General features: G+C 37.8%; 1 protein-coding gene across 11 annotated transcripts in view; it reads left to right on the top strand.

Moving 5' to 3' along the window:
- The window catches only part of Plekha8 (pleckstrin homology domain containing A8), a 75,738-nt gene that overhangs the window by 24,941 nt on the left and 26,373 nt on the right, over positions 1–24,424 (top strand). For 8 of the 11 annotated variants that reach the window (XR_003850854.1, XM_017800220.2, XM_029567569.1 and 5 more), the window contains 8 exons: positions 354–512; positions 1,319–1,359; positions 3,323–3,480; positions 5,778–5,934; positions 6,273–6,358; positions 10,020–10,078; positions 11,375–11,505; positions 12,093–12,163. Coding sequence is in view for 9 of the 11 variants with exons in the window: in XM_017800220.2 (XP_017655709.1) it covers positions 354–512; positions 1,319–1,359; positions 3,323–3,480; positions 5,778–5,934; positions 6,273–6,358; positions 10,020–10,078; positions 11,375–11,505; positions 12,093–12,163 (862 nt within the window). In the remaining 2 variants the exon portion in view is untranslated. The remainder of the gene's footprint in view (positions 1–353; positions 513–1,318; positions 1,360–3,322; positions 3,481–5,777; positions 5,935–6,272; positions 6,359–10,019; positions 10,079–11,374; positions 11,506–12,092; positions 12,164–24,424) is intronic. The other 3 variants (XR_001872647.2, XM_017800222.2, XM_029567572.1) reach the window with 1 other exon arrangement.

Below are 24,424 nucleotides of genomic sequence, written 5' to 3' on the forward strand. Positions count from 1 at the left end.
CCTTGAATAATCCACACTGAAACAAATGATGCATAGCTTCTCAAGCACCATGTAAGTGCTGTACTCAGCATGTAGTAGCACGGTGCTAACTTCCAGAGTTGAGCTGAAAGAAGTTGTTGCCATAGCTGGAGCAATGTGTGTGTATGGTTGTGTATGTGTGTGTATGGTCAACAGATAAGTTGGGCTAGCTCCTTTTTGTTTTGTTCTGTTTTTCTTTTATTGCTGAAGTACATATTTATCTGGCAAAAATGTTGGGTGCATTTTGTGAATAAAAACCTCTGAGGATAATATAATTGGGTTCTTTCTCTTTTTTTGGCAAGACAAGTGAGTCTTCTAATCTGGTTATTTTGTAGGAGGCAATTGATGTGGGAACTCTGCTGAAATCAACCTGCAATACTTTTCTGAAGACCTTGGATGAATGCATGCAGATTGCAAATGCAGCCTTCACCTCCGAGCTGCTCTACCGCACTCCACCAGGATCTCCACAGCTGGCCGTGCTTAAGTCCAACAAGGTAAACACCTTAAAAGTTTAAGGATACACCCATTCATAACTGATACTTTCTTAGAGTATTTTTCTTTATGTCCCTTTTATATCTGCTCTCAGTCCCCTATGTCTAGCCAGTTGTTCTTGGCAGTTTGAGGACCCATTTAGTTGTCTAATGTAGCCCCTTCTCTCAGACTTCCCAAGAGTCTTTCCTAGAATTGTCCTAACTACTCACCATCAGCCTGATCCTTCCATTGGCCTATAGATTAAAGCCAAAAGTTCTTAACCCCTTTCTGCTTCTTTTCCTAATACCTAACTTGAGCATACTGTCGCTTATCAACACACACACACACACACACACACACACACACACTCCTTTATTTTCCAATGCCAAGAATGCTATCTCAGCTTTTTCCTCCCATGTCAGCTCTTCCCTAAGTCACTATGTTAGGCTAAGAGCAGGAACCCTATTAATACTTGCCTTCAGACCTCTAGTGCTTGATATAATACTACACCATAATTTGCTACGTATTAATGTTTAATGAGGGTAGCAAATTACCAAGAAAGCCAATCACCAAGAATTTGACTATGATAATGAGATCTTTCAGAACCCAAAATCCTTTCCTTAGAAAGTTTGGTCTCATTATACTTAAAAGAAGGACAAATTGAGATAGATGGCTACATTTGCGGAGGGCCTAGAATTCTTTCTGTTGAGTGGGTTAGTATATATTATGGCCATGTTTACCACCTTTATATGTGATAAAATTCTCAGTTATGCCCTGTTAGAGTTTAACACGTAAACTTACATTTCTTTGTCTTTTTTTCTTTTTAAAGACAAAACATCCTGTTGTACCAATTCATAATTCATTGGAAAGGTAATTCTTGTTTTCCTATTTTAAAAACGTCTGTTATTCCTTGTTTTTAAAAAGGAGTGGTGTGGTACTCATTTGAGCACTCTCCTCTTGTGTAAAACTAAATCATAAATGGATTCGGCACAAATGGGAAAATGTGAGCATTTCCCTAAGAACTGGGTCTCCCCATCACATCTGATAACTTTATCTAGAGTTACTGAAGGTTAGAACTTCTCTTGTAGAGGAGCTGAATGTTGATTTAAATGTGCTTTTGTCCAGGAAAAATAGTAGTATTACTGTTTTATTTAGGAATAAAATCTTAAGTAGCTCTTTAAGTTGAAAAGTAACTTATCAGAATCTAAACTATTACCATTTCTCTAAGTGATTCTTCAGCCTAGAAAATGTATACATGGACTGTGAGTGTGTGTGTAGCTCAGTGGCGGCATATTTGCTTAGCATGTGTGTGACCTCTTAAGCAAGAGATCAACTATTAATTTGAAAGGATAATTATCTGTATTATGTCAACACACAGGAATACCTGCACCATGCAAGTGAATAAAGACCCTATTGACATGATGCAGGCATTCCTATGTGTTGATGTAATGTAGAGAATTATCTTTTCAAATTAATAGTTGATCTCTTTCTTAAAATTTTTAAAATTTGTTTATGTGTATAAGTGTTATGCCTGCATATATGTAAGTGCACCCAAGTCATGCAGTGCCCATGGAAGACAGAAGAGGGCATCAGATCCCCTGGAACTGGAGTTACAGATGGTTGTTAGCCACAATGCTGGAATTCGAACCCCAGACTTCTGCAAGAATAGCCAGTGCTCTTAACCACTGAGCCATCTCTCCAGCCACAATAGTTTTATCTCTTTATGTACTATTTGTTTCTTTATTACAAGGATTTTTCTCAATTTATTGTTACTAGTTTTCTCCTTTCCAGATAGTTCTAGTAGAAACATCTTTATAAATTTCTTCCTTTGCCAGGTGTGGTGGTGCATGCCTTTAATCCCAGCACTCAGGAGGCAGAGGCAGGCAGAGCTCTGTGAGTTTAAGGCCAGCCTGGTCTGTATAGTGAGTTCAAGGCCAGCTGGGACTATAGGGAGACCCTGTCTCAAAATGTCCAAAAATAAAAAATCTTATATAAATTTCTTCTTTTGAGGCAGTTACTCCATTGACCATGTTTTGAGTTGCTGGTTTGAAATACGAATTTTTTTTTTTTTTTTTTTTGCTACTATCATTAACTTGGGCATCTCCCCCTTATTGGTTTAATTTGATTAGACATAATCACCTATAAGACATTATTAATCAGCTGTTTCACTCCAATGTTAAGTAGCTTTTTCTGTTGTTTTAACATGTGCCCAGTCCCTCAGGATGTGCTGTGATCCTGGGTGTTTTTCTCTGAGATTTATGCTGACAGAATTGTCTGCTGACCACAGCATGTACTTTCTAGACAGTTAACTACTAAGCAAACATGTGCAAGTAGCTAGTGTGATAAGAAAGTGTTTTCTAGGGAGAAGTTAAAGAAAGCCAAGTAAGCGTTAAATGTGGCACATGGAGAAAGTGTATTGGAAACCAAAGAACTGCCCATAGCTATTTCATGGTGCTGGTGGGAGCAGGAAGATTGAGTCACCTCCAGGTACAGGAAGAACCATTAATGTTTTGTTTTGTTTTTTTTAAATTTAGAAAGTTATTTACTTATTCTGTAGCCCAGACTGTCCTGAAAATGATGGTGATCCTCCTGTCTCAACCTCCCAAGAGCTGGCATTAGCAGCAGGAGTCACCACACCCAGCTTTGATGTTTCTCTTTCTGAGATGGACCTGCCCCCCTCACAGCAAATGCCTACGTTGGTGGCTGAGAGGCTGAGAGGTTTGGCTTGGTTTAACAAATCTGTTTTTTAATCAATGTTAGTAGGATTTGGTAATTGTGAATCCTTCCTCCCATCCCTCAAAACAATATCATTTTCTTTAAAAAAATTTTTTAGGCAAATGGATTTGAACAATTGTGAAAATGGATCTTTAAATATGGAAGTAAATAGTGATGAAGAAACCGTAATGAAAAACAAGAGTTCTTTGTATTCGAAATCTGCAGAGGTAGATTGCAGCATATCAAGTGAAGAAAATACAGACAATAATGTAACAGGTAATGACAGAAGGAAAGTCTGAAGAAAACTAACAATAGGAAATTTCGAGGTCTGGCTTACACACATGATGAGCACTTAATGGAGTGTAGCCTTTAGGCAGTGTGCTTGGTGTCTCTACCAAGGAGGTTTGGTAAGATTTGATGTTGAAAGGGGAACACTGAGGAGGTCTCCTGCTCACAGTTCTTGGTTTTGATGTTCATGACTGCAGTGAACTGTTTTGGTGGGCATGAGTGGTTCACTGACTCTTCCTACAATATCTCAAAGTCTTTTGAACTTAGACTATGTCAGACTTAATGATGTGTAACATTAGAGCAGCTAAGTTTTTCAATCTCCTGGTTTCTAGTAGGGCCTGAGGATGTCACAATTTTCCAGCCACCAAACTTCCATCTGTTAATCAAGCCAAATTTCAGGTAAAACCTATGTAGTTGATAATTCTGTCTTCTGAGATTTACTAATTCCATTGACACTAATTACAAAGCCCTTTTTTCATTTCAAATATAACTATATTACAGCTTTTAGTTGTATTATAAGTACTTACTAAATAATTTTAAAACCTAAGTACTTACTAAAATAGAGCACTTTTTTTTCCTTCTTCATCTGTCCTAAAATAAAAGATTCCACTATTTTTCTAGCTGAGTCAGGAAAAAATATATTGTGTTAATCCTAGAAAATCTTAGCTGTTTATCTAGAAAAGTAGTACATCTTATTGAGTAAAGACAGGAGATTTTATATCAAATATACTCCCATTTACTTGATTCAGTAATCTTCCCTTTAGGAATCTGTGTTCACAGACTACTCAGATTTAAAGATCTTTGAACAGTGCTCTTTATGTGTTATTGTCAATTCTCATTATTTGTGGTATTTATGCTGCATAAAAGTCACCCAAACTCCAGAGCTGGGTGTGGTGATACACACCTTTAATTCCAGCACTTGGGAGGCAGAGGCAGGCCGATCTCTGTGAGTTTGAGGCCAGCCTAGTCTACATAGTGAGTTCCAGGCCACCTGGGGCTAATGGGAAACCATGTCTCCAAAAAAAATAAAGGGTGACCCAAACTCTGGATTAGCAAATAATGCAATTGCTCCTAAGAGTAATAGAGTTAGTTTCCTGCAACCCTGTGACTTTTATAAACTAATCAGTAAATAACATTGTTTTAATGTGTCCTTTATTTAAACACACCTGATATAATCTAAGTTAGCATTGAGCTCAGAGCAAGCAACACTGTGACTCATGCCTGAATGAAGCCTGTCTATATACACTGTCCATGAAGGTAAATCACAGCCTTCTTGGGCTTATGTGTACTAGACAGCCTTACAGTTTGGAGTCCTATTAACCTGCAAAATTAGCAGCAAAATATATAAACATGCAAAAATCATGGCAGTAAATTAAGACATTTATTTATGGTATAAGAACTGAAACGGGCCAGGCATGGTAACACATACCTTTAATTCCAGCATTTGGGAGGCAGAGGCAGGCAGATCTTTGTAAGTTCGAGGCCAGCCTGGTCTACATAGCAAGTTCCAGGCCAGCTGGGGCTACTGGGAGACCCTGTCTCAAAAAGACCAAAAAAAAAAAGAAGAAAAACTGAAACAAAAAGACAATACAGTGCCTTGTTACACCTCAGCGAACCATCTGTATGTGTGGTGACAAGTTTTTCCCTCTCTGTACTGCCCACAAACAACTAGAAAAGTATACAAGTATTGATTTATGACTTAGAAGTAAACTTTAGCATGTGGGTAAATTCACACATATAGAATATGCTCACTATGAAGATTGGCTGTATTCATAAAAGTAAAATTTTGGAAACCAATAAATGCCTCACATTGCATAATGCAATATTACAAAGTCATTAAAATCATGTTCTGGTGGCCCTCAAGATGGCTCAGTGGGTAAAGTTATGTTCTACTTAGCCTGACAACCCAAGTTCAGTTGCCAGAGCCCATGAGGTAGAACAAGAGAGCTGACTCCAACTTGTCCTCTGACTGTCACACACATGCCATGACTTGTACATGTCCATACAAATACACTAAATAAATAAATGTTGTAAAGTTAAATTTTTGACAAATACTGAATGATAGTGGAATAATTATGATGCACGATTCAACAAAAACAAGAATATACCTCTGTTCTTCAAATTCTGTTTGTGTGTGTTTATAGGCATATGTGTACATGTACATTATTTCTCAAGTTTTTATTTCTGTACATTGTTCTGTGTTTTGGAGAGTTTTACTAATGATATCTATTAATTTTCATAGTGGACATGGAAGGGCTTAGTGATAAGTATCACTTACTTTGTAGTCCAAGGTGAAATAATGAAAGAAGATGGAGAGGAAGACCTGGGAAATCATGACAGTGACCTGACACAGCCTGAATCAGATTCAGTTTGCTCACCAGAATCCCTCTGGGAGAACAGTGAAGAAGTTATCCCGACTTTCTTTAGTACCATGAATACCAGGTATTTCAGACCTTCTAAAATCTCTGATGATTGAATACTAGTTTTCTTTCTGAAAAATCAGTTGTAATGACATATTCTAAGAGTAGAGAATATGGTACATCAAGTATTTACTAGTTACTTTGTCTGAATAGTGAATGAGAACAAATTGACTCTTGAGGGGGGATTATCTTTGGAAAATTATTGTAATGGGCCCTTTTAAAATTGAAAAATAATTTCTGGCACATACTCATGAGATCAGGCAAAGTGGTTTTCCCTACAAAGCTGTTTCTGTGACTCTGAATTGCGCATGCTGATATTGTACTTTTAATCTTTCCTTCTCAATATCACCAAATTTTTAGCTTTAGTGACATTGAACTGCTGGAAGATAGCGGCATTCCCACAGAAGCATTCTTGGCATCTTGTTATGCTGTGGTTCCAGTATTAGGTAAGATTGCTGCATTTGCCTTACATTCATTAGTTTCTGGAATTTGTCCCACCACAGTTATTTCAAAAGATAAATATTCTGAATTATGTGCATAGTAAGTTGACTCTTCTTAGCTGCCTCTTCACATCACCTGCAACAGTATGACTTAAACATTACATTGCCCCATTTCATTTCTACAACTAGAAATGAATGAGGTCAATTAATTATTGACCTCAGAGTAGAGTAATGACAAAAGGGGATTCTGCTTTCCAGAAAATATACATAAAAGCAAAAGTCAAAGTAGTTGAGGAACATGCCTCCAAAACTACAAAACTATTGACATTATGGAAAAAAAACATTTTTCCAACTAAAAGATTTTTTTCAGAAATACATATAAACTTAAATTCAAATTTATAATATTGTAATATCAGGGATTGCTAATGTCTTGAGCTTTACTGTGTGACCTATTTATGCATATTTTTTCTTTTTTTATGTGTATGAGTATGTAATATATGTGCATGTGTGTGTGTGTTCATGTGGCAGGAGGCATGTGTGGGTGGGTGTATGCAAAGGCCAGAGGTTAATGCAGGTGTTTTCCCCAATAACTTTCCACTTTATTTACTGAGGCAGGGTCTCTTGATGAACCCAGAGCTCACAGATTCAGCTAGTCTAGCAGCCACTGTGCCCCCAAGATTCCCTGTCTCCTGCCTCCCAAGTGCTATGATTATATGTGGGTTTCCACACTTGCCCAGCTTTTATATGGGTTTTGGAGATTTGGACTCTGGTTGTCACAATTCCTGCAGCAAGCACTTTATCCACTGAGCCATCTCCTAAGCCCTACCCATATGCTACTAGTTAAAGTATAACTTGCGTAGAACTTAAGTGTTAATGATTGTCAGTTTTGATAAATGCACCTTCCTGTATATTCCATATCTCTATCAAAATATAGAATATTTTCATTACCCCAGAACATCCCCTGTGCCACCCTATCCTAGATCTACTATCCAGCCTGAGGTAATCATTTTATTGATTTCTATATAGGTTAGTTTTTCCTATTCTAAAACTTCATATAAATGGAATACTATTGTCTACACATTTTGCATCTGGTTTTTCTCAGTATGTTTTAGAGATTCACCTTTGTGGCATGTGTTTCATTTCTTTCAAGTAAATATCTAGGACAAGAACTGCTGATTATTACCAATAAGCTTAACTTTATAATAATCTGCCAATTTATAGAATGGTTGTATGATTGTATATTCACACTAGCAGCAGTCTAAATATTCTAGTTGTTTCACATCTTCGTTTGTGTTGGATGGGGGATATTATTCCTTTGGACCTTCCCTCTGTATGTTTAATAGTCTCTTGTTGTAGCTTTAATCTACATTTCCATGATGATTGATGATAAGTACTTTATCATACAGTTATTGGCCATTGCTGAATCTTTTGTGATCTGTTTCTTCACATGTTTAACCCATGTTTAAAAGTTCTTTTTCTTTTTATTACTGGGAAGTTTTTTGCACTCTCATTATTGAAATTTGAGTATTTTTTGACTGTTCTGTGTAAAATCCCATTATAGACATATGCATTGCAAATATTTTTCCCACATACTCTCATTTGCCTATTTAGTTTTTAACTCTGTTTTTTGAAAAGTAAACTTTAAATTTTGACAAACTTTTGACAAACTACTGTTGTAGTTAATGTTTTCAACTGTGCTATAGCCAGTTACTTACCATAACCAGGGGTCATAAAGATACTCTCTTGTGTTTTTTTTAAAGACTCTTTAATTTTTGCATTTATGGGTTGTATATGCGTGCGTGCATGCATGTGTCTATGTAGGTGCAGGTATACGTGCATGCTCATGTGCACATTTGTGTGGTAGCCAGAGGATGGATGATCTGCTCCTTAGGAGCTATCCACCTTGTTTTTTGAGACAAAGTCTCTTACTGGCATGTAGGTCACCAAGTAGGCTAGGTTAACTGGTCACAGATCCCCAGGAATCCACCTGCCTCCATCTGTCCCCAGCACTGGTATTGCTAGCATGTGCCATGATGTCCAGTACTTTTTTCTTATTAGAGTGCTGGGTTGAAATTCAGGCCTTCATACTTGGAAGGCAAGACTTTACAGACTGTGCTATCTCCCCAACCCATGTTTATGTTTATAGTCTGTATTGGAATGACTTTTTGTGTGTGGTGTGATGCTGGGGGTTGAAGATCATTTCTGTTTGAATGATAATCTAGTTATTTAAGAACGATTTGTCAGGACTGGAGAGATGACTTGTGGTTGAGAGCACTTGCAGAGGACCCAGGTTTGTTTCCCAGCACCCACATGGAGGCTTACAACATCTAAAACCCCAGTTCCAGGGGATCTAATTCCCTCTTTTGGTCTCCAAGGGCAGCAGTCACACATGTTGCACTTACATATATTCAGGCAAAACACTTTTACTCATAAAATAAAAATAGATTTTTTTTAAAGAAAGAACCATTCATCAAGAAAAACACTAGTATTTTCCCATTTACATTGTTCTAGCAGTTTTCTCCAAAACCTTTGTTCTAAATAAAGCTTTGTATAGCTTTATCTTTTATTAGGAATAAATTTTAGAATTTTATGGGTTTGATGCTATTTTAGAGTTTTCATTTTCTGACCATTAATAACATGTTAATATATTGATTTTTGTTTGCTGAGAGTCATTTTTAGAGTCATGAATCAGTTTTATAAAATGCTTTTACTGTAAGTATTGAAATAATGTTTTTCTGGTAATTTGCTAATATAATGAACTACGTTGTTTACATTTATTTCATTCTATTTTGCTATTTGATTCTGTCATGTTCTATTTATTTTGAATTTTCATATCTGTTTTGTTCTTTTCATGGCTTTTAGCCAGTGAGTGAATTATTTTTAGTATCCCATTTTATTTCATATTTTGGAGTTTTTTTTAAGTTACCTGTCTTTGTACCCTTTATTTCTTATAGATCAATCAGATATTTTTTAGAAGTCAGTATTTTTTCTCTTCTGTTTTTATGCTATACTTTTTTAGTAAAAATTATATTTAGTAAATATAAGCAATTGCAATTAAAAGGTATGTCTAACAAAATTACATTTAGTAGAAGGACTAACAGAAATGAGCAAACCCATGTAACTACACATTTTTAGAAGGTACATTAAAGTAGTAAAACAAAAATTAATAATATATCTTATTTAGGATGGCATATAAAATGTCATGTTCACAAGTAGTCAGTATAGAAAGCTATTAATTAGGTCTTTCACATTCTTTATTTGGTACTAAGTCTTTAAAATCTAGTATGCATTTTGTAGATACAGTACATTTCTATTTGGACTGGTCACATGGAAAATACTAAATAGTCACATATCTGTAACTTCCATATTGGACAGTGCAGCCTAAATGATTTCAGATGGAACTCTAAAGTTATAAGATATCCTCATCTCAGCTGCCACTTAGACCTCATCATTGTTAGACACCTAAAAGCAGCGTGATGGAGAAGGTGAGGACCACAGCAGGTTCCTGAAGTTTGTGCCTAGAAATGGTTTTAAAGTCAGAGTTGTTGGGGGAAAGATCTAGCTATATTACTACTATAAAATATTTCCTATTACAAATAATATGCATAAAAGTATTTTGCACTTGAAAAAAATCCTTTTTCAAAAATATTTTTATCCTTTCTTCCAGACAAACTTGGTCCTACAGTGTTTGCTCCTGTTAAAATGGATCTTGTTGGAAATATTAAGGTGAATGTACTGACTTGTCTCTGTAGTTGAAACTTATCAGTAAAGTTTTCAGTAGTTTTGTGTTTGACAAGACCAAATTAAAAAGGAAAAGTCATTCGCATTGTGAGTGCTCAATAGAGAAGTAACTAATGAAGCTCTTGATGGATGATAGAGGCAAACTTTTTGGTGGTGAGATGCTCAATTTAGAAATGAAACCAAGATTTCTTTTCAGTGATCAGAGCATGAATCCTATGTTGATAATGATTGTGTGCATTTATGTTTAAATAATAACAGGGAATGTTTTTCTAAAATATGTTCCTGTAAATTCCTGTGAGTGGTCTGGGACTCAAAAGCCCAGCTCCCAGGCACAATTGTGGAACCGGCAGTAACAGAAGGAGTCTCTCTGAGTCTCTAGTAAAGTGAAGGCTGTTCACATTACCTCCAACTTACATAGTTTGGACACCTTTTTAAATGTAATTTGAATGTTGTATTCTTCAAGATATATAACCCAGTAAACATCGGTCTTCTTCATCACTCGAGTCTGTACTTTGAGATTCCTGTAGATATTCCTTTCCTTGTGCTTTTGGAGAGACATGAGTCTCACTCATAAAAATGACTGTTAAATTTTGTATTCAGGATAAAAAGTAGCTGTGAAACAGCAGTAGGAGAGATTCTGAGACAGGGAAAAGTACCTCAAGAACAATACTTTAAAATTCCGGGACTATTTTCTTCTATGGGGCTAGAGAGGTGGCTCAGTGGTTAAAAGCACTGATTGTTCGGACTTGGGTTTGATTCCCAGCACCCACATGGTGGCTAACAACCATTTGTAACCCCAGTTCCAGGGGATGTGACACCCTCTTCTGTCCTCCACAGGCACTGGACAACACAGATGCACTTATACACCTGCAGGCAATACACTGATACACGTAAAATACAAATAATAAACATTTTTTTTTTAAATTCTGGGACTATTTTGTTCTAGTTAATTAAAGCCTTAGAATTTTTAGACAAAAAAAAAGTTTTGCTAGCAGGGTATGGTATGGTGATGCACGCCTCTAATTCCAGTACTTGGGAGGCTGAGGCAGGTGGATCTCTGTGAGATTGAGGCCAGCCTGGTCTACATAACGAGTTCTAGCTGGGGCTGTAGGAAGACATTGTCTCAAAAAAACAGAAGGAAAAAAAAAACATTGCCTTAAACACATAAGGAAGACTAAAGATCAATAGACTCATTTCTTAGAGGTCTTCTTACCACATTTATAGATTTAAAAACTGTACTGATTTTCTTGATAATGTTACAATTGTGCTGTTTTCTTCTAGAAAGTAAATCAGAAGTATATAACCAACAAGGAAGAGTTTACTACCCTTCAGAAAATAGTGCTGCACGAGGTGGAGGCGGATGTAGCTCAGGTCAGGAACTCTGCTACTGAAGCCCTCTTGTGGCTGAAGAGGTGAGGCCAGCAAGTGGAGCCACTGCTAAAATTCAGCTCAGTTGAAATGTTACCAGCCCCAACCCTTGTTCTGCAAAGGAAATCACTTTTGAATGAAGGACCTAGTCAAATGGTATAGCCTTTTCAAGAAAATCTGATGAATAGAATACCAGCTTCTTTTATCCTTCTTGACAGTGATTATTAATATTGGTAGTATTTGAGAGATAGGAATTGTAAAGGACAGGAAAAGTGAGTTTTAAGTCTCTGGCTTTCTGACTTCAGTGGCAGAGCCTGGGCAAATGCTAAACTCAGAACCAGAGTTCTAGTTCCCTGTTTAATGTGTAGGCTCTAGAATTTGCATCTCTAATAAATTCCAGGTGATGTTAAAGCCACCAGTCCTGGGACCACATTTTGAAAACTAGTGCTTTATGTATGTCAGATGGGGTTAGGGCTAGAGCATTCTAACAGAAAATGACAGGGAAGAAATTCAGAAAGAACCAGTGTATGGTCTGCTCAGGTACTGCTGTGCCTAAGAGAGTACTGAAATCAAAGTCAGTATCTGCAGACTGGACTTTGAAAATAATATTTCTTCCTTTTTCTCACTTTAGAGGTCTCAAATTTTTAAAGGGATTTTTGACGGAAGTGAAGAATGGAGAAAAGGATATCCAGACTGCACTGAGTAAGTGTTCTTTACATTTTCATAGATCACATGATTAGGATTTTGAATGGAGAACCCTGAAGGATAAGACAAAGTATAAGAGAAGTTTCTGCTTTTCTTTTTAAATTTCATTTTTATTCATTATTTCCTATATCCTTTCTTTTCTTTCTTTCTTTTTTTTTTCTTTTCTTTTTTTTGTGTGTTTTTGAGACAGGGTCTCCCTGCACCCCAGCTGACCTGGAACTTATTATGTAGACCAGGTTGGCCTTAAACTCACAGAGAGCCACCTGCCATTGCCTCCTAAGTGCGGGTACTAAAGGCGTGCCCCACCACGCCCAGCCGTACATCCTTTCTTTAAAAATGATCTGTGAGGGCTGGGGATATAGATTAGTGGTATAGCATTTATGTAGCATGTCCAAGGCCCTGGGTTCAGTCCCTGTTTCACAAAAAGAGAGGAAGGGAGGGAGAAAAGAAAAGGACTTAGAGACCAGGCCATCTAATTCCAACTAGTTAAAAATCAGAATATTACCCTTATATCTTAACAGGAGGACCTAATTCATCATAAGGTTAGTTTTCCTAAACAGTCCTCCAGAGTCAGTATTTAAAGAGAAGCTAATTTTAGAGACCATGAAAGAAAATAGAGGGGGGGAGGGGGTCCTGAGGAGTTACTGTGGAGTAAAATTTGGAATTGGCTGTCAGTTTGCATTCCTCCATGTGTCTGTTACATAGTGACAGAGTCAAGACTATGAGGAAGACTTTCATAAGGGAGATTGTCCTGTATCGATCATAATGCAATGACTACAACATTGTAGGTGCTCAGTAAACATTAGATAAGTAGGTTATCAGACTGATTCATCTATCAGATGAGTTTTGGGAAAAAATATTAAGACTTAGAAGCATTCCACAGTGCTACTAACATACTGGCTGAACTTTCGCCCTTGGCCTATGGAAATAATTTTATTGTGAGTCTTTTTGTTTTATGAAGAACCAAAATTATGAAAGATTAAAATACTTGCTTCAGACCCCAAAAGAGTATGATGGGCATAATCATCACTGTCACACCCACATTGATAACCTACCAGAAATGGTACTTATTTGTGCCAAATCAGAAGTGAAAAAATTCACTGCCAAGCCAGAAATTTCTCTTCAAACTAACTTCTTAGTGTAGAGGTTTCATGCTGGAAGGGTGACTTCTTCACTCTAAGAAGTACAGGAGATTGGAGATTGGCCCTTGTGCCTGGCAGGCTGCACAGGTCCCATGCCGCTCCTGGTGTGTGGTAGGGTGTCTGTGCAACAGGAGGGCAGTGCTCAGCTGGGGAGAAATGGAACTCAGATGCTCACTGGACACTTACTAGTGAGCAGAGAGCTTTGACCCTGAGGTGGGAGGAAATTAAGGATGCACACTTTTAGCCCTTCTACCCCAATTTTGCACTTGTTTCTCCTCTAGCTGGTTGTTCTCCTCTTCTTCCTCCTATTCCTCCCCCCTTTTTTCCCTTCCCCCCATAATGTAGCTGAGTATGTAGCCTTGAACTTCTGATTCTCCTACCTTCACCTCCCAAATGCTGGAATTACAAGCATGTGTCAGCACACTGGGTTTATATAGCAGGACTTTGAGCATGTTAGGCAAGTTACCAACCTCCCTGCACTTTTAGTCCTCTAGCTAGTTCCTTTCACTTGATTTTCAGACAGGGCCCAGAAGATGTTGACTCTGTGAAGAGAAACTTTGAAGGGCAAATGTTATTTGCCCAGTGAAATTATGATAGCCAGTCTCAGCTCTTCCTCCCTCAGTCTTCCTTCAGTTCTATGGTCATGGAAGAGAAAAGGGAGCTGTAAATTTGACATTTTCATGCTGATAGTCAGGTTTAATTCACAGGTTTTCTTGATTAAAGTGGTATCTTTGTGGTAATCCTAGTTTCTGTTGCTGTTCAGTGTGAGGAAATCATCCCAGCCGGCGCCCCACCTTGCCTCCACACATACGTCCAAAAAGCTCTGCAAACGTGATGTTATTTATTCTTTGACCATTTAATGCTTGTACATAACATATTTTGGTCATTTTCACCCCATTACCTTCTCTCATCCACCTCCCACCCCTACTGAGCCCCTTCTCAGAATGTCTTCCTCATACTTTAAACTACCTTTAAAAAATATAAAAATCAGTACCAGCAAAAGAAACAGGTCACAGACCCAGACTACTTGAACTCTAGTTTATAAGTGAGTTCTTAGGGTTCTTAGGTATTCCAGGCAGACTTGCTCACCTCAAAAGAAGCACAACTATAGACAAACATGGGTTTTTGAGGATCACTTATACAAAACTGTTCAGTCCGCAAAGAATCCTTGGTGCATGTTTCTCCTGGGATAATGGCTTTGCTTTTCTTATTTAAAATTACCACCTTTGTAAGTAGAACTGATAATCTTGTCTGAATTAAGTTAAGGTAGGTATGTAGACAAAATAGTGCATGTACAAGGGCAAGTGAAATGGCACCAGTGACAAGCCTGATGACCTGAGTCCAATCCCCAGTCTCAGGATCCACTTGGTGAAAGGAGAGAACCAATTCCTACAGGTTGTCTTCCGACCACCCAGCATACACTATGGCACATGTGCCCACACATATACACAAACACATGCACATGATAAATAAATGTAATAAAAATTATGAGTAGGTATACAGTTTATGCATATAAACAAATAGCTGCATATAAACAAATTAGCTTGCTTTTTTAAGTTCTGAAATTGAATTTTTGCCTAATTGCAGCTATAACAGTCATCTTTTGTAGTTTCATTTGCTTTGTATTCTGGCAGTGCTGGGGTTCAAACCCAGGGCCTCACACATGAAGGAAAGTGCTCTTGCACTAAGCTGTTGAATAGCTCCCAGCACTCAAAGGGAGACCTAAGGCTTTATCTCTGTCCCCTTTTGCACTTGAACCATCACTTGGAGTTCCCACAGTGATGATCAGTGTGAAGCGTTTTGGGTGTTCTCCAGCAATGGTGCTATACCCTTCGCATCTCCTGACATTCACTCAGAGTCACTCAAGAAGTTGTGTCACAAGGAAGATAGGGCTAAATTTTGCCTCAGGACTAAGCCCTCTGTTTGCAGGTGCCACATCTAAAGAAGCTCTGGAAAGCAGCCTGATCAGTGGAAGGAAAAGAAGCTGCTCTAGCATTTCAGGCTCCATTGTACTAAACATTACATGTTCTGCACTGTTCATTCAGCAGAATGGCATATTGTCATATCTCTCACCTCAGAAGAGCTCTATAAATGTCAAGCAAGAACTAACCCAACCAAGATCTGGCACAGAACTTGGGAAAAAAATTTAGAAGAGCTCTATAAATGTCAAGCAAGAATTAACCCAACCAAGATCTGGCACAGAACTGGGGAAAAAAATAATGTAGTTAATGTGAAAGGCTTTCACAGTCAAGGAGACCTAAGGAGGGAACCCATAAGCATATACTAAATATCAAATCATAACTTGACTGATTATTCTGAAATCATGTGAGTCAAGCCATGTTCTCTTTAGAACTCAAAGCATGACCTGCAGCAGCAGAATTGCCTTGCCACACAAGTTTTGCTCATGGCAGTGCCTAAACTTAACACAGTATCTTTGAGAACTTGTTCTACATCTGTCCCTTAGTTACTGAGTTGGTGTTTTCCTCATACAATTCATTTTGCCTGATAGTCACTAAAAGAATTTAGAGGGTACCTTCTTAGTAACTTAGTTGTTTTTAAAATTGTATTTCAGGCCTTTAACAAATATCTATAATAATAATATTAATTAATTATATATAATAATTAATCATATGTTAATATTAATAATAATATTAATGTAGAAAATAGTGAAATGCCATTAAGTGCCCATGTACTACCCCTCAATCCCATTATTCCCCTTGTTTTCCAGAGAAGGTCATCCTGAATCTGCTGTTTCTCCTGCAATGCACATTCTTACGCTGTTACTCTCATTATGTCACCATAAAGACCTGTCTAGTGCTGGGCTCCATATTTGAAGCTCCTATGCATAATGTTGTGTTGTGCACATTCTTTTTTTCCCACTTTATACTGTTTTTCAGATTTATCCACTCTTCATGCTTATAATCCTGAGTCATTCCTTTTCCCTGCTATATAGCCTTTCGTTGTTTCAGTACAGCCAGCATAGTTGTTAAAAACTAAAATAATTGCTGCTGGATATTTAGGTTGATTTCATGTTTTCATTGTCATAAACAGTGCTACGATGTACATGTTCCTTTTATACATGCTGTTTCCCATACAGAAAATTGTATCTGATCAGCATACAGAAAGGAAGAGGGAGTATGCTCACCACTAAGTGTGATTGATACAGGGACTCTGACTATCTTTCTGGGCTTTTCTGACTAAGAAACTGCTGCTGGAGTGGAGGTGCTCAGGCTCTGGCTTCTCTCAGCATCACCTGAAGGGCTCTTAAATACAGATTACACCAAAACTCTGGACTGGGTTTCTAATAGGTTCCCCAGGTACTGAGAATCACTGTTGTAGTATGCAGTGGAATTCAGATGGCTGAACCATGTTACTGAATATGGCTGAATTGCTCTCCAAAATCAGTAGTTACCAGCAGAATAGAGTTCCTTCATTCTTGCCAATGCTTGTCACTTTTAAACTTGTGCCCTGTGGTTGCAGAACAGAAGAAGAATATTGCCTATCTGTGTACTTTGACCATTTTTCTCTCTTTTTTTAAATAGCTAATTTATTGAGAATATCATACATGCATATAAGGTGTTTTATCAAATCCATGCCCACTCCCTCCCCTCCAACTCCTCCCATATCTCCATGGGGCTTTTGGTTGCTCTAACATTCCCCCCTCTGAAGAGGTAACCCTAAAATCTTTTAAGGATTAGATAAAAGCTCCCAAATATTTTCAACATTTTTGGCCTTTGGAATGGAGTAGGTTGCTAAGAGGCCCAATGACATTGTGAGTTTTAGCCAAGAAACTGGCTACTTTTCTTTGGGGTCTTTTTATCCTAACTGCCTAGCCAATTCCTACCTCCTATTCTTACCACACCATCCTCTGAAAGAAGTTACCCAAATTGCCAGTACAGAATAGGGATGCAGACCACTCTCGCTTCTTCCGTGCTGAACAGGGATGCAGGGTGAGGCAGTTGGAGTACCCCTTCAGTGGGTCTATCTAAAAGACTTCCAAATTACATAACTCTTGTCTCAAGGAGGAAAAGAAAGTCTTTGAATCATGAATAGGAGATGTGAAGAAGTAAAGGCAAGAGTAATTAGCATTACAAGTTCTAGACAGGGAACTAGAAAAAAGTCAGAACGGGGCAATTTTCAAATATTCATATGAGAGTCCATTGGAATTTCTTGACAAGAGCTTCCGAAAGCATCCCTCTATTGAGTTCCTCCTCATTTTTCTTTTGTCTTCCAAGGCTGGACTCTAGAGTGATGGAGTCAGGATTTGCTTACAGGTATTTTGATAGCTGTTGAAGTGGTTGGAATCAGTGTCAGTTCTCTCTCAAAGGCTTCTAGATAGGGGGCGAAAACAAATTTATCCATCATTCTAGAACAAAAGCTGGTTGTCTCTGTTAACTACAGTTTAGCACTACAGTATTGGAAACCAAGATTTGAAGTCTTACTTCTGAGCAGCACTTTCTGGTTAAGAACAAAATCATCAATGAAAAATAATTGTCTAAATAACTTTTTATATAGACTTAAGCCTAATGTCTGGGACATGTAATTCCTTGAATGCGTAAAGAAATATACTGATGACTTTACACTTTCGTTATACTTTCCTTTTGGGTGTTTAAGACCATACAGTTGGCCCAAATAAATCAATTTATTTTTACACTTAAGGTCATTTGAGGATCTGTTCCTCAAGGGTCACATGGGCTTGGGAGGAGCTCCTGGCTCCTTTCTTTTACCAGTTCCATCTAGATGAAGATAAGTCAAAGGTCCTACTTGACCATGTCTGGCTTCACTTGGAAGCATGAATGAGATTTTTCCTCTGAGTTGACTCTCCTTGACAGGACACTGGTCAAGTCCATCTCATGGGGTCTCCATGGCCTCCCTGAACAAGAAGACAGGTGACTCACCACAGTTACAGGACATTTTGACAGATGTTCCATAGTCCCCTGGAACTTAGTCGACCTTGGAGGGCAGGGGGCAAAAACTGTCCTTTAAGTCCCTCTGACCAGATTAGTATACGCCTTAAACTATGGGTGTTAAACATCGAATAGGGTTAGTCCCACCAGCCTGGTACTTTTAATTATCATGCGCTATGTAGATAAGGCTTGGGTAAAAAACCAAATATTTTCAAATAAACTTTGAGTAGATATATATTTTGTTCCTTAAACTAACTGACTAAACTATGACATTTTAAGATTATGTGTATATTATTTTTGTCTCATCCTTTATATATCATAACAAACCTAAACAGACCTTCATCACTTGCTTAGGCTTTCTCATTTTTTCTATTTTAGAAAATATCTCCATTACTGTATCCTTTTAACACCTTTTACATTCTCATTTTCTTTTTTTAATAATTGTAGACATAATAACATTAAAAATAAATATTCCATCTGTTGTAAGACCTCTTTTCCTGGGGATGCTAAGCAATGCTTATTCCCTTTTAAAGGTTCTAGTGTCAAGCCAATGTTTGATTAAAGTTTTACTGGGGAACCAATGGATTTATTGAGCTTACTTACCAAGGTAACTGAGAGCTGCTGAGGAGTATGTATGACCTGAGGGTATGCACACTGGAAAGCCTTTACGCAGTATGGGTCATGCCTTGTCTTCCTAGCCTTCCCCAGATTGTATACTTTAGCCCTCCCCATATTCAGGAGGCCATGTGTGAGTAGGGTTAAATTCCACTAAGTTGGCTGGGAAGAGTGGCTGGATAATTGCGGTAAGGTCCCATGACCCTGCTTAGTCCTCCTTTAATGAATGAGCACAACCATCAACAAGCCCAATTGTGACAATGTTTAGTGATCAGGCTCAATTGAAGTTGTGATGATGATAGTTATTTCTTGCAGAAGGGACTGCTGTATAGCATCATCTTATTGAAAGGACCTGAAATTTAAAAGGATTTGGTGCAAGGATCCACATATGAGGGAGAACATATGTTGTTTGTTTTTCTGAGTCTGTGTTACTTCACTTAGTATAAGTTTCTAGATCCATCCATTTACCTGCAAATTTCATTATTTCATCTTTCTTTACTGCTGAATAGAACTCCATTGTGTGAATATACCGTATTTTTGTTAACCACTCGTCAGTTGAGGGGCACTTAGGTTGCTTCCATCTCATAGGTATCGTGAAAAGAGCAGCAACATACATGGTTGTAGAAGTGTCTCTACAATAGGATGAGTCCTTTGGGTATATGCCAAGAAGTGATATAACTGGGTCATATGGTAGGTTTCATTTTTAGTTTTTTAAGCATTCCCACACTGTTTTCCATAGGGGTTGCACAGGTTTGCAATCCCACCATCAGTGAATGAGCGTTCCCCTTTCTCCATATCCTTGCCAGCATTTGGTATCATTTGTTCTCTTGATCCTAGCCAGTCTGATTGGGATAAGGTGATAACATAGGGTGGTTTAAATTTGCATTTCCCTAATTATTAATGATGTTAAACAGTTTTTGAGATGTTTCTTAACTATCTTTATTTCTTCATTTGAGAATTCTCTGTTTAGATCTTTAGCCCATCTTTTAATTGGGTCATTTGGTTTCTCTATTCTTTGTTTTTTGAGTTCTTTATATATTCCGGATGTTAAACAGCTGTCAGATATGTCACTGGTGAAGATTTTTTCCCCATTCTGTGGGTTTTCTCTTTACTTTTTTGATTGTTTGTTTTGCTGTACAGAAGCTTTTTAGTTTAATGAGGTCCCACTTGTTGATTGCTCACCTTAATTCCTGAACAACTGCTGTCTGATTTAGAAAATCCTTTCCTACACGTATATCTTGTAAGTTACTGCCAATATTTTCTTCTAATAGTTTCAGGGTTTCCAGTTTCACATTGAGGTCTTTGATCCATTTGGAGTTGACTTTTGTGCAAGGTGAAAGACCAAGGTCTAATTTCATTCTTCTATAGATGGAGATCTAGTTTTGCCAGCACCATTTGTTGAAGAATCTGTCTTTACTGTGTGTTCTTGGCCCCTTTGTCAAATATCAGGTGGCTGAAATCGCGTGTTACTTGGGTTTGGATCTTCAATGATGTTCCATTGATCTGTCTATTTTTGCGCCAGTACCATGCTGTTTTTAAGATTATAGCTCTGTAGTAAACTTTTGAGACCTGGTATAGTAATCCCCCTAGCGTTGCTCTTTGTGCTCAGGGTTGCTTTCGCTATCCAGGACCATTTTTCTCTAAAGATTTCTTTTCCTTGTGATTTTATAGAAACTGATTTTATTTTCTTAAGTCATCTTTTTCAGTTATGAATTATAAATAATCTTGTCAATTTGTGGTGTGCCTTTTTTCTTCACTTATGGTGTATGTGTATACAAAAAGATATTCTCTGATACTTTATTGTCAAAGATTTATAGGTTTACTTTTCATAATTATGTCTTTATTGTTCTTAGAACTTGTTTTGTGGCTATAAGATGGGGATTTAATTTAACCCCAGTCAGAAATCCAGTTGTCTTGGCAGCATTTATTGATTACCTTTTCTTTACCCACATGTATATATACCAGCTCTAACATACCTATGGTTCTGTTTTAGACTCTGTATTCTTACCTACACTGTTGTTTGAGCATACTTGTACTCATAGAGCCAAGGCTGACACTGTTCTGTGTGACCAACTGGATTCATCATTCTGGAAAACAGAACTTCACGCAGGTTCAGTTCCGCAGTGTCCATGTATTCCTATAAGCCTTGACTGATTTAACACTTTTGAAGAGCTAAGGTGATTGTTATTTCAAGCCCAGAAGATTCTACCTTTCCAGGCTCTGGTTACTGCTTCCCAGGTACTCTCCTAAGACTTTGATTTATATTGTTTGAGGAATATGGGAAGAGTTGGAGAGGAGAGAGGGAGAGATACAAATGATATAAGTATAGAGATATATGAAATTATTAAATAATTTAAAAGAAGAGTACTCACTATATAAAATTATTGGGCAGAGTAGTTGTCTACCAGGAGCAATGAGAGGTTGATCTTGCTATGATACTGTAAAAGATTTAGTCATGGTCCCTCCTAGGCAGTTCATGAGTTCCAGTAAAGAAGTCAGATCTGTGCTATTTCCATGGCCAGAATAAGGTGCTAGTTCTGTCAGGGAAAAGACTTGAAGAGGCATATTTTGCATTTTAATTATTTTCCTTGAAAATAAGGAATAAGCAGTATCTTTTTGGAAGAATGATTTGACGTGACACAAATATGCCAGGTTGTCATTGCTTTCAGCTTTATGACCTTGGGAAGGTCATTTCCTCCCTGGTTCTTCCATGTCTTCCTTTGTAAATGGAAGAGAGTTAGGCAAAGTGATTATCAAGGCTTCATGCTTGGAAATTTAGATTGAATCTCTGGAGAATTGACACATCTCAGAGCCTTGGGAGAAAGCTATCATTTATGTCTTTCAGAAGCCAAAAATACTCTCAGATTACAGAGCATGCATTATGAAAATGAATGAATATTACAGTGAAGATTAATGTAGCTCATTATTTAATCTTCTCTAGGTAACCAAAATAGTTCAGGCTTAAACTTATTTCAATACAGCTTCACATGGCACAGATATTCGCAGCCCTATAAGTCAGCTAAGAACTTTGATTTTTTTTTAAATGCATTTTTCATTCATTTGTTGATCTTAAATTTCAGCAGTGGTCTTCCAGGGCCTAAGTCAGGATCCAGCCCCAATTCTATCTTCACTTTTCTCCATCAGCCATGTATGTGCCTCACATCTTGCAGGTGGCGACTCTTGTCATCAAGGTGCAGGCATGAGTTGCAGCCACTTCCTCTGGCTGGGCCAGGTAGGGACACAGGTGGTGTGTGGTACACATGCCCCATCATCCTTAGGCCAGCTGCCCATGCTTTTGGATTCTCAGTATCCTTTCTTCTCTGTTTCCTGCCTTTTAGAAGGAAGGTATGGAGAAAAGTTTCCAAGCTGTTTGGAGTGGTTGAGTTGAATGCCAAAATGCAGGAATGGTGAAACTCTTTCCTTGGTGTAGCGCTGAATCCAGAGCACTTTTTCAGCCCAGTGGTTTTATAGCTGAGGGCTCAAGACCAGAATATTCCATTGGCTACATACTGTAAGGAAGTCAGTCTTATCTTGTTACCTCCCTGCCATAATTCCGTGTCAGATGAGGATGACTTTTACTATAAGAAATATTATACTCTTTGCATAGAGTTTTCTACAGAAAGGAGAATATTTCTGTAGAGAGCTCATTGTATTTAAATCTACTGGTTTCTTTAGCTGTTCCCCCTTTTAATATTTTTTTACATTTTATTTATGTATGTGTGTGAGTGTGCATGTATGTGCACACACCATAGCATGTTTTCTATATTTTCTACAATGGACATTGTAAAATTAGGGTGAAAAATGTTAAAAATTTTAAAGCTGCCACTAAGCCTCAGGTACATCAGAGTCCTTGACTTGATGGATAAAGATCCTTATGGTTTGGCCCAATTGCTTCTCCAGCCTCAATGAACTCCTCATTATTGCCCAGGTTGGTGTGGCCTGTCCCAGTTCCAAGAGACATGCTCTGTCTTCAACTGACCCCTGCAGTATACCCTCTCCCAGCCTTCAGGATGTCTGAGAATTCTCTGTTCCCACGCACCCAGGGCTGGATTAGTCTCTGTTCCTTTGACACTGTGTACAGATTTCTTCTTTACCTGTTAGCTGGAGATAACATTTATCATATAAATATGTTTGTATGATAAGGATGTGTTAAATGGCCAGCTGTCCTCTGTTTCCATCAAATTCTTGAGGGCAGAGAATTGACTGAGTTTAAATCAGCTGAATCCACTGCCTCGCATAGTATGTGAAATATAGTAGATTTACACTGAATTCTTGTTAAATGGAGCACTTTCATCATAGATGTTCAAAGCAGATATTTATGTTTTTATAATGGCATTTAATACATTGCCTAGATTAGGGTCACAAGAAAGCAAGGCATCCCACTACCTTCCCTTAGTAACTTCCAGCCCAGGTGACTCCTCTGATGACTATAAGATGGTTAGAAACATGGTTGTCTTGGTGGTTTTCTTCAGGGAGGTGTCTGATATTGCTTGCCTGTACTGTATACCTCTGTGTGAATCCACCATGGTTTTTCCAAGATATCATCACCAGAGCCTAGGGAACCATGTAAAACTTCCCAATATCATTTGTCTTACAGAGTTAGCCAAGTCCCTGGTTTACATTAAGGATATATGTCTTTAACCCAGGTCCTAGCCTGTTTGGGCTATTTTCCCAAGGAAGAAAATAAACTCAATCTTGGGCTTTCTTTTAGTCTCTGTCAGTCTTCTCCATATTTGAATTTGGTTTCTGTCACTTCTTCATGAGCTTTACCACGCTGATGCTAGCATGTCATCTTGTTCCAAACTTTATATAGCCAAGGAACTCAATGTTATATTTCAAATCTTTAGTCATATAAAGTATATAATATTGAATCATTCTTTTATATAAATGTATTATATGCAAATTCAAATTATATAAAATCAAAATAGTTAGATATACTAAAGGTATTAATGCCTCAGCCATTGGCTAGGCAGTTGGCTAGAACTGCATAATTCCCTCAAACACAAGAACTTGTACTTAGAGTTTTAGTATATGTTTTTTCTATCGTATCTGCTCCTGTCATAATTGAAAATGTTTTTACAGCCTATTACAATGTTACCTACACATTCACTGAATTCTGTTGTTACCTTCCATTATCACATGGAAGCAATATATTTAGAATAGAAAACCTTAAGATGTGATCAGGTAAAGCATGCAAGTGAAGGTCGGATAGTTCCCATGGTATCCTGTGCCAATAATTTTAAGAATGAGCACTCCATAACGTACCAGAGATGATATGTAGAAATAGCTGGAATATTGAAGGACTGGAGAGATGGGTCAGTGGTTAAAAGTGCTTAACTGCTCTTACAGAGGACCTGAGTTCAGTTCCCAGTTCCCATATCAGGTGGTTCACAACTGCCTGTAACTTCAGTTCCAAGGGATTCAGTACCCTCTTCTAGCCTCTGTGGACATTTGCATATACACGGTACACATACATGCACTCAGGCACACGCACACATACATGTAAAATAAAGAAATAAATCTGTTTTTTTTTTTTAAAATAAAGGGTGGAACATTGAAAAAGTATATGATGGTATTCCCTGAGAATGCATTCA

The sequence above is a fragment of the Nannospalax galili genome, unplaced genomic scaffold, assembly GCF_000622305.1.
Source record: "Nannospalax galili isolate Female #2095 unplaced genomic scaffold, S.galili_v1.0 scaffold158, whole genome shotgun sequence".
Lineage (NCBI taxonomy): Eukaryota > Metazoa > Chordata > Mammalia > Rodentia > Spalacidae > Nannospalax > Nannospalax galili.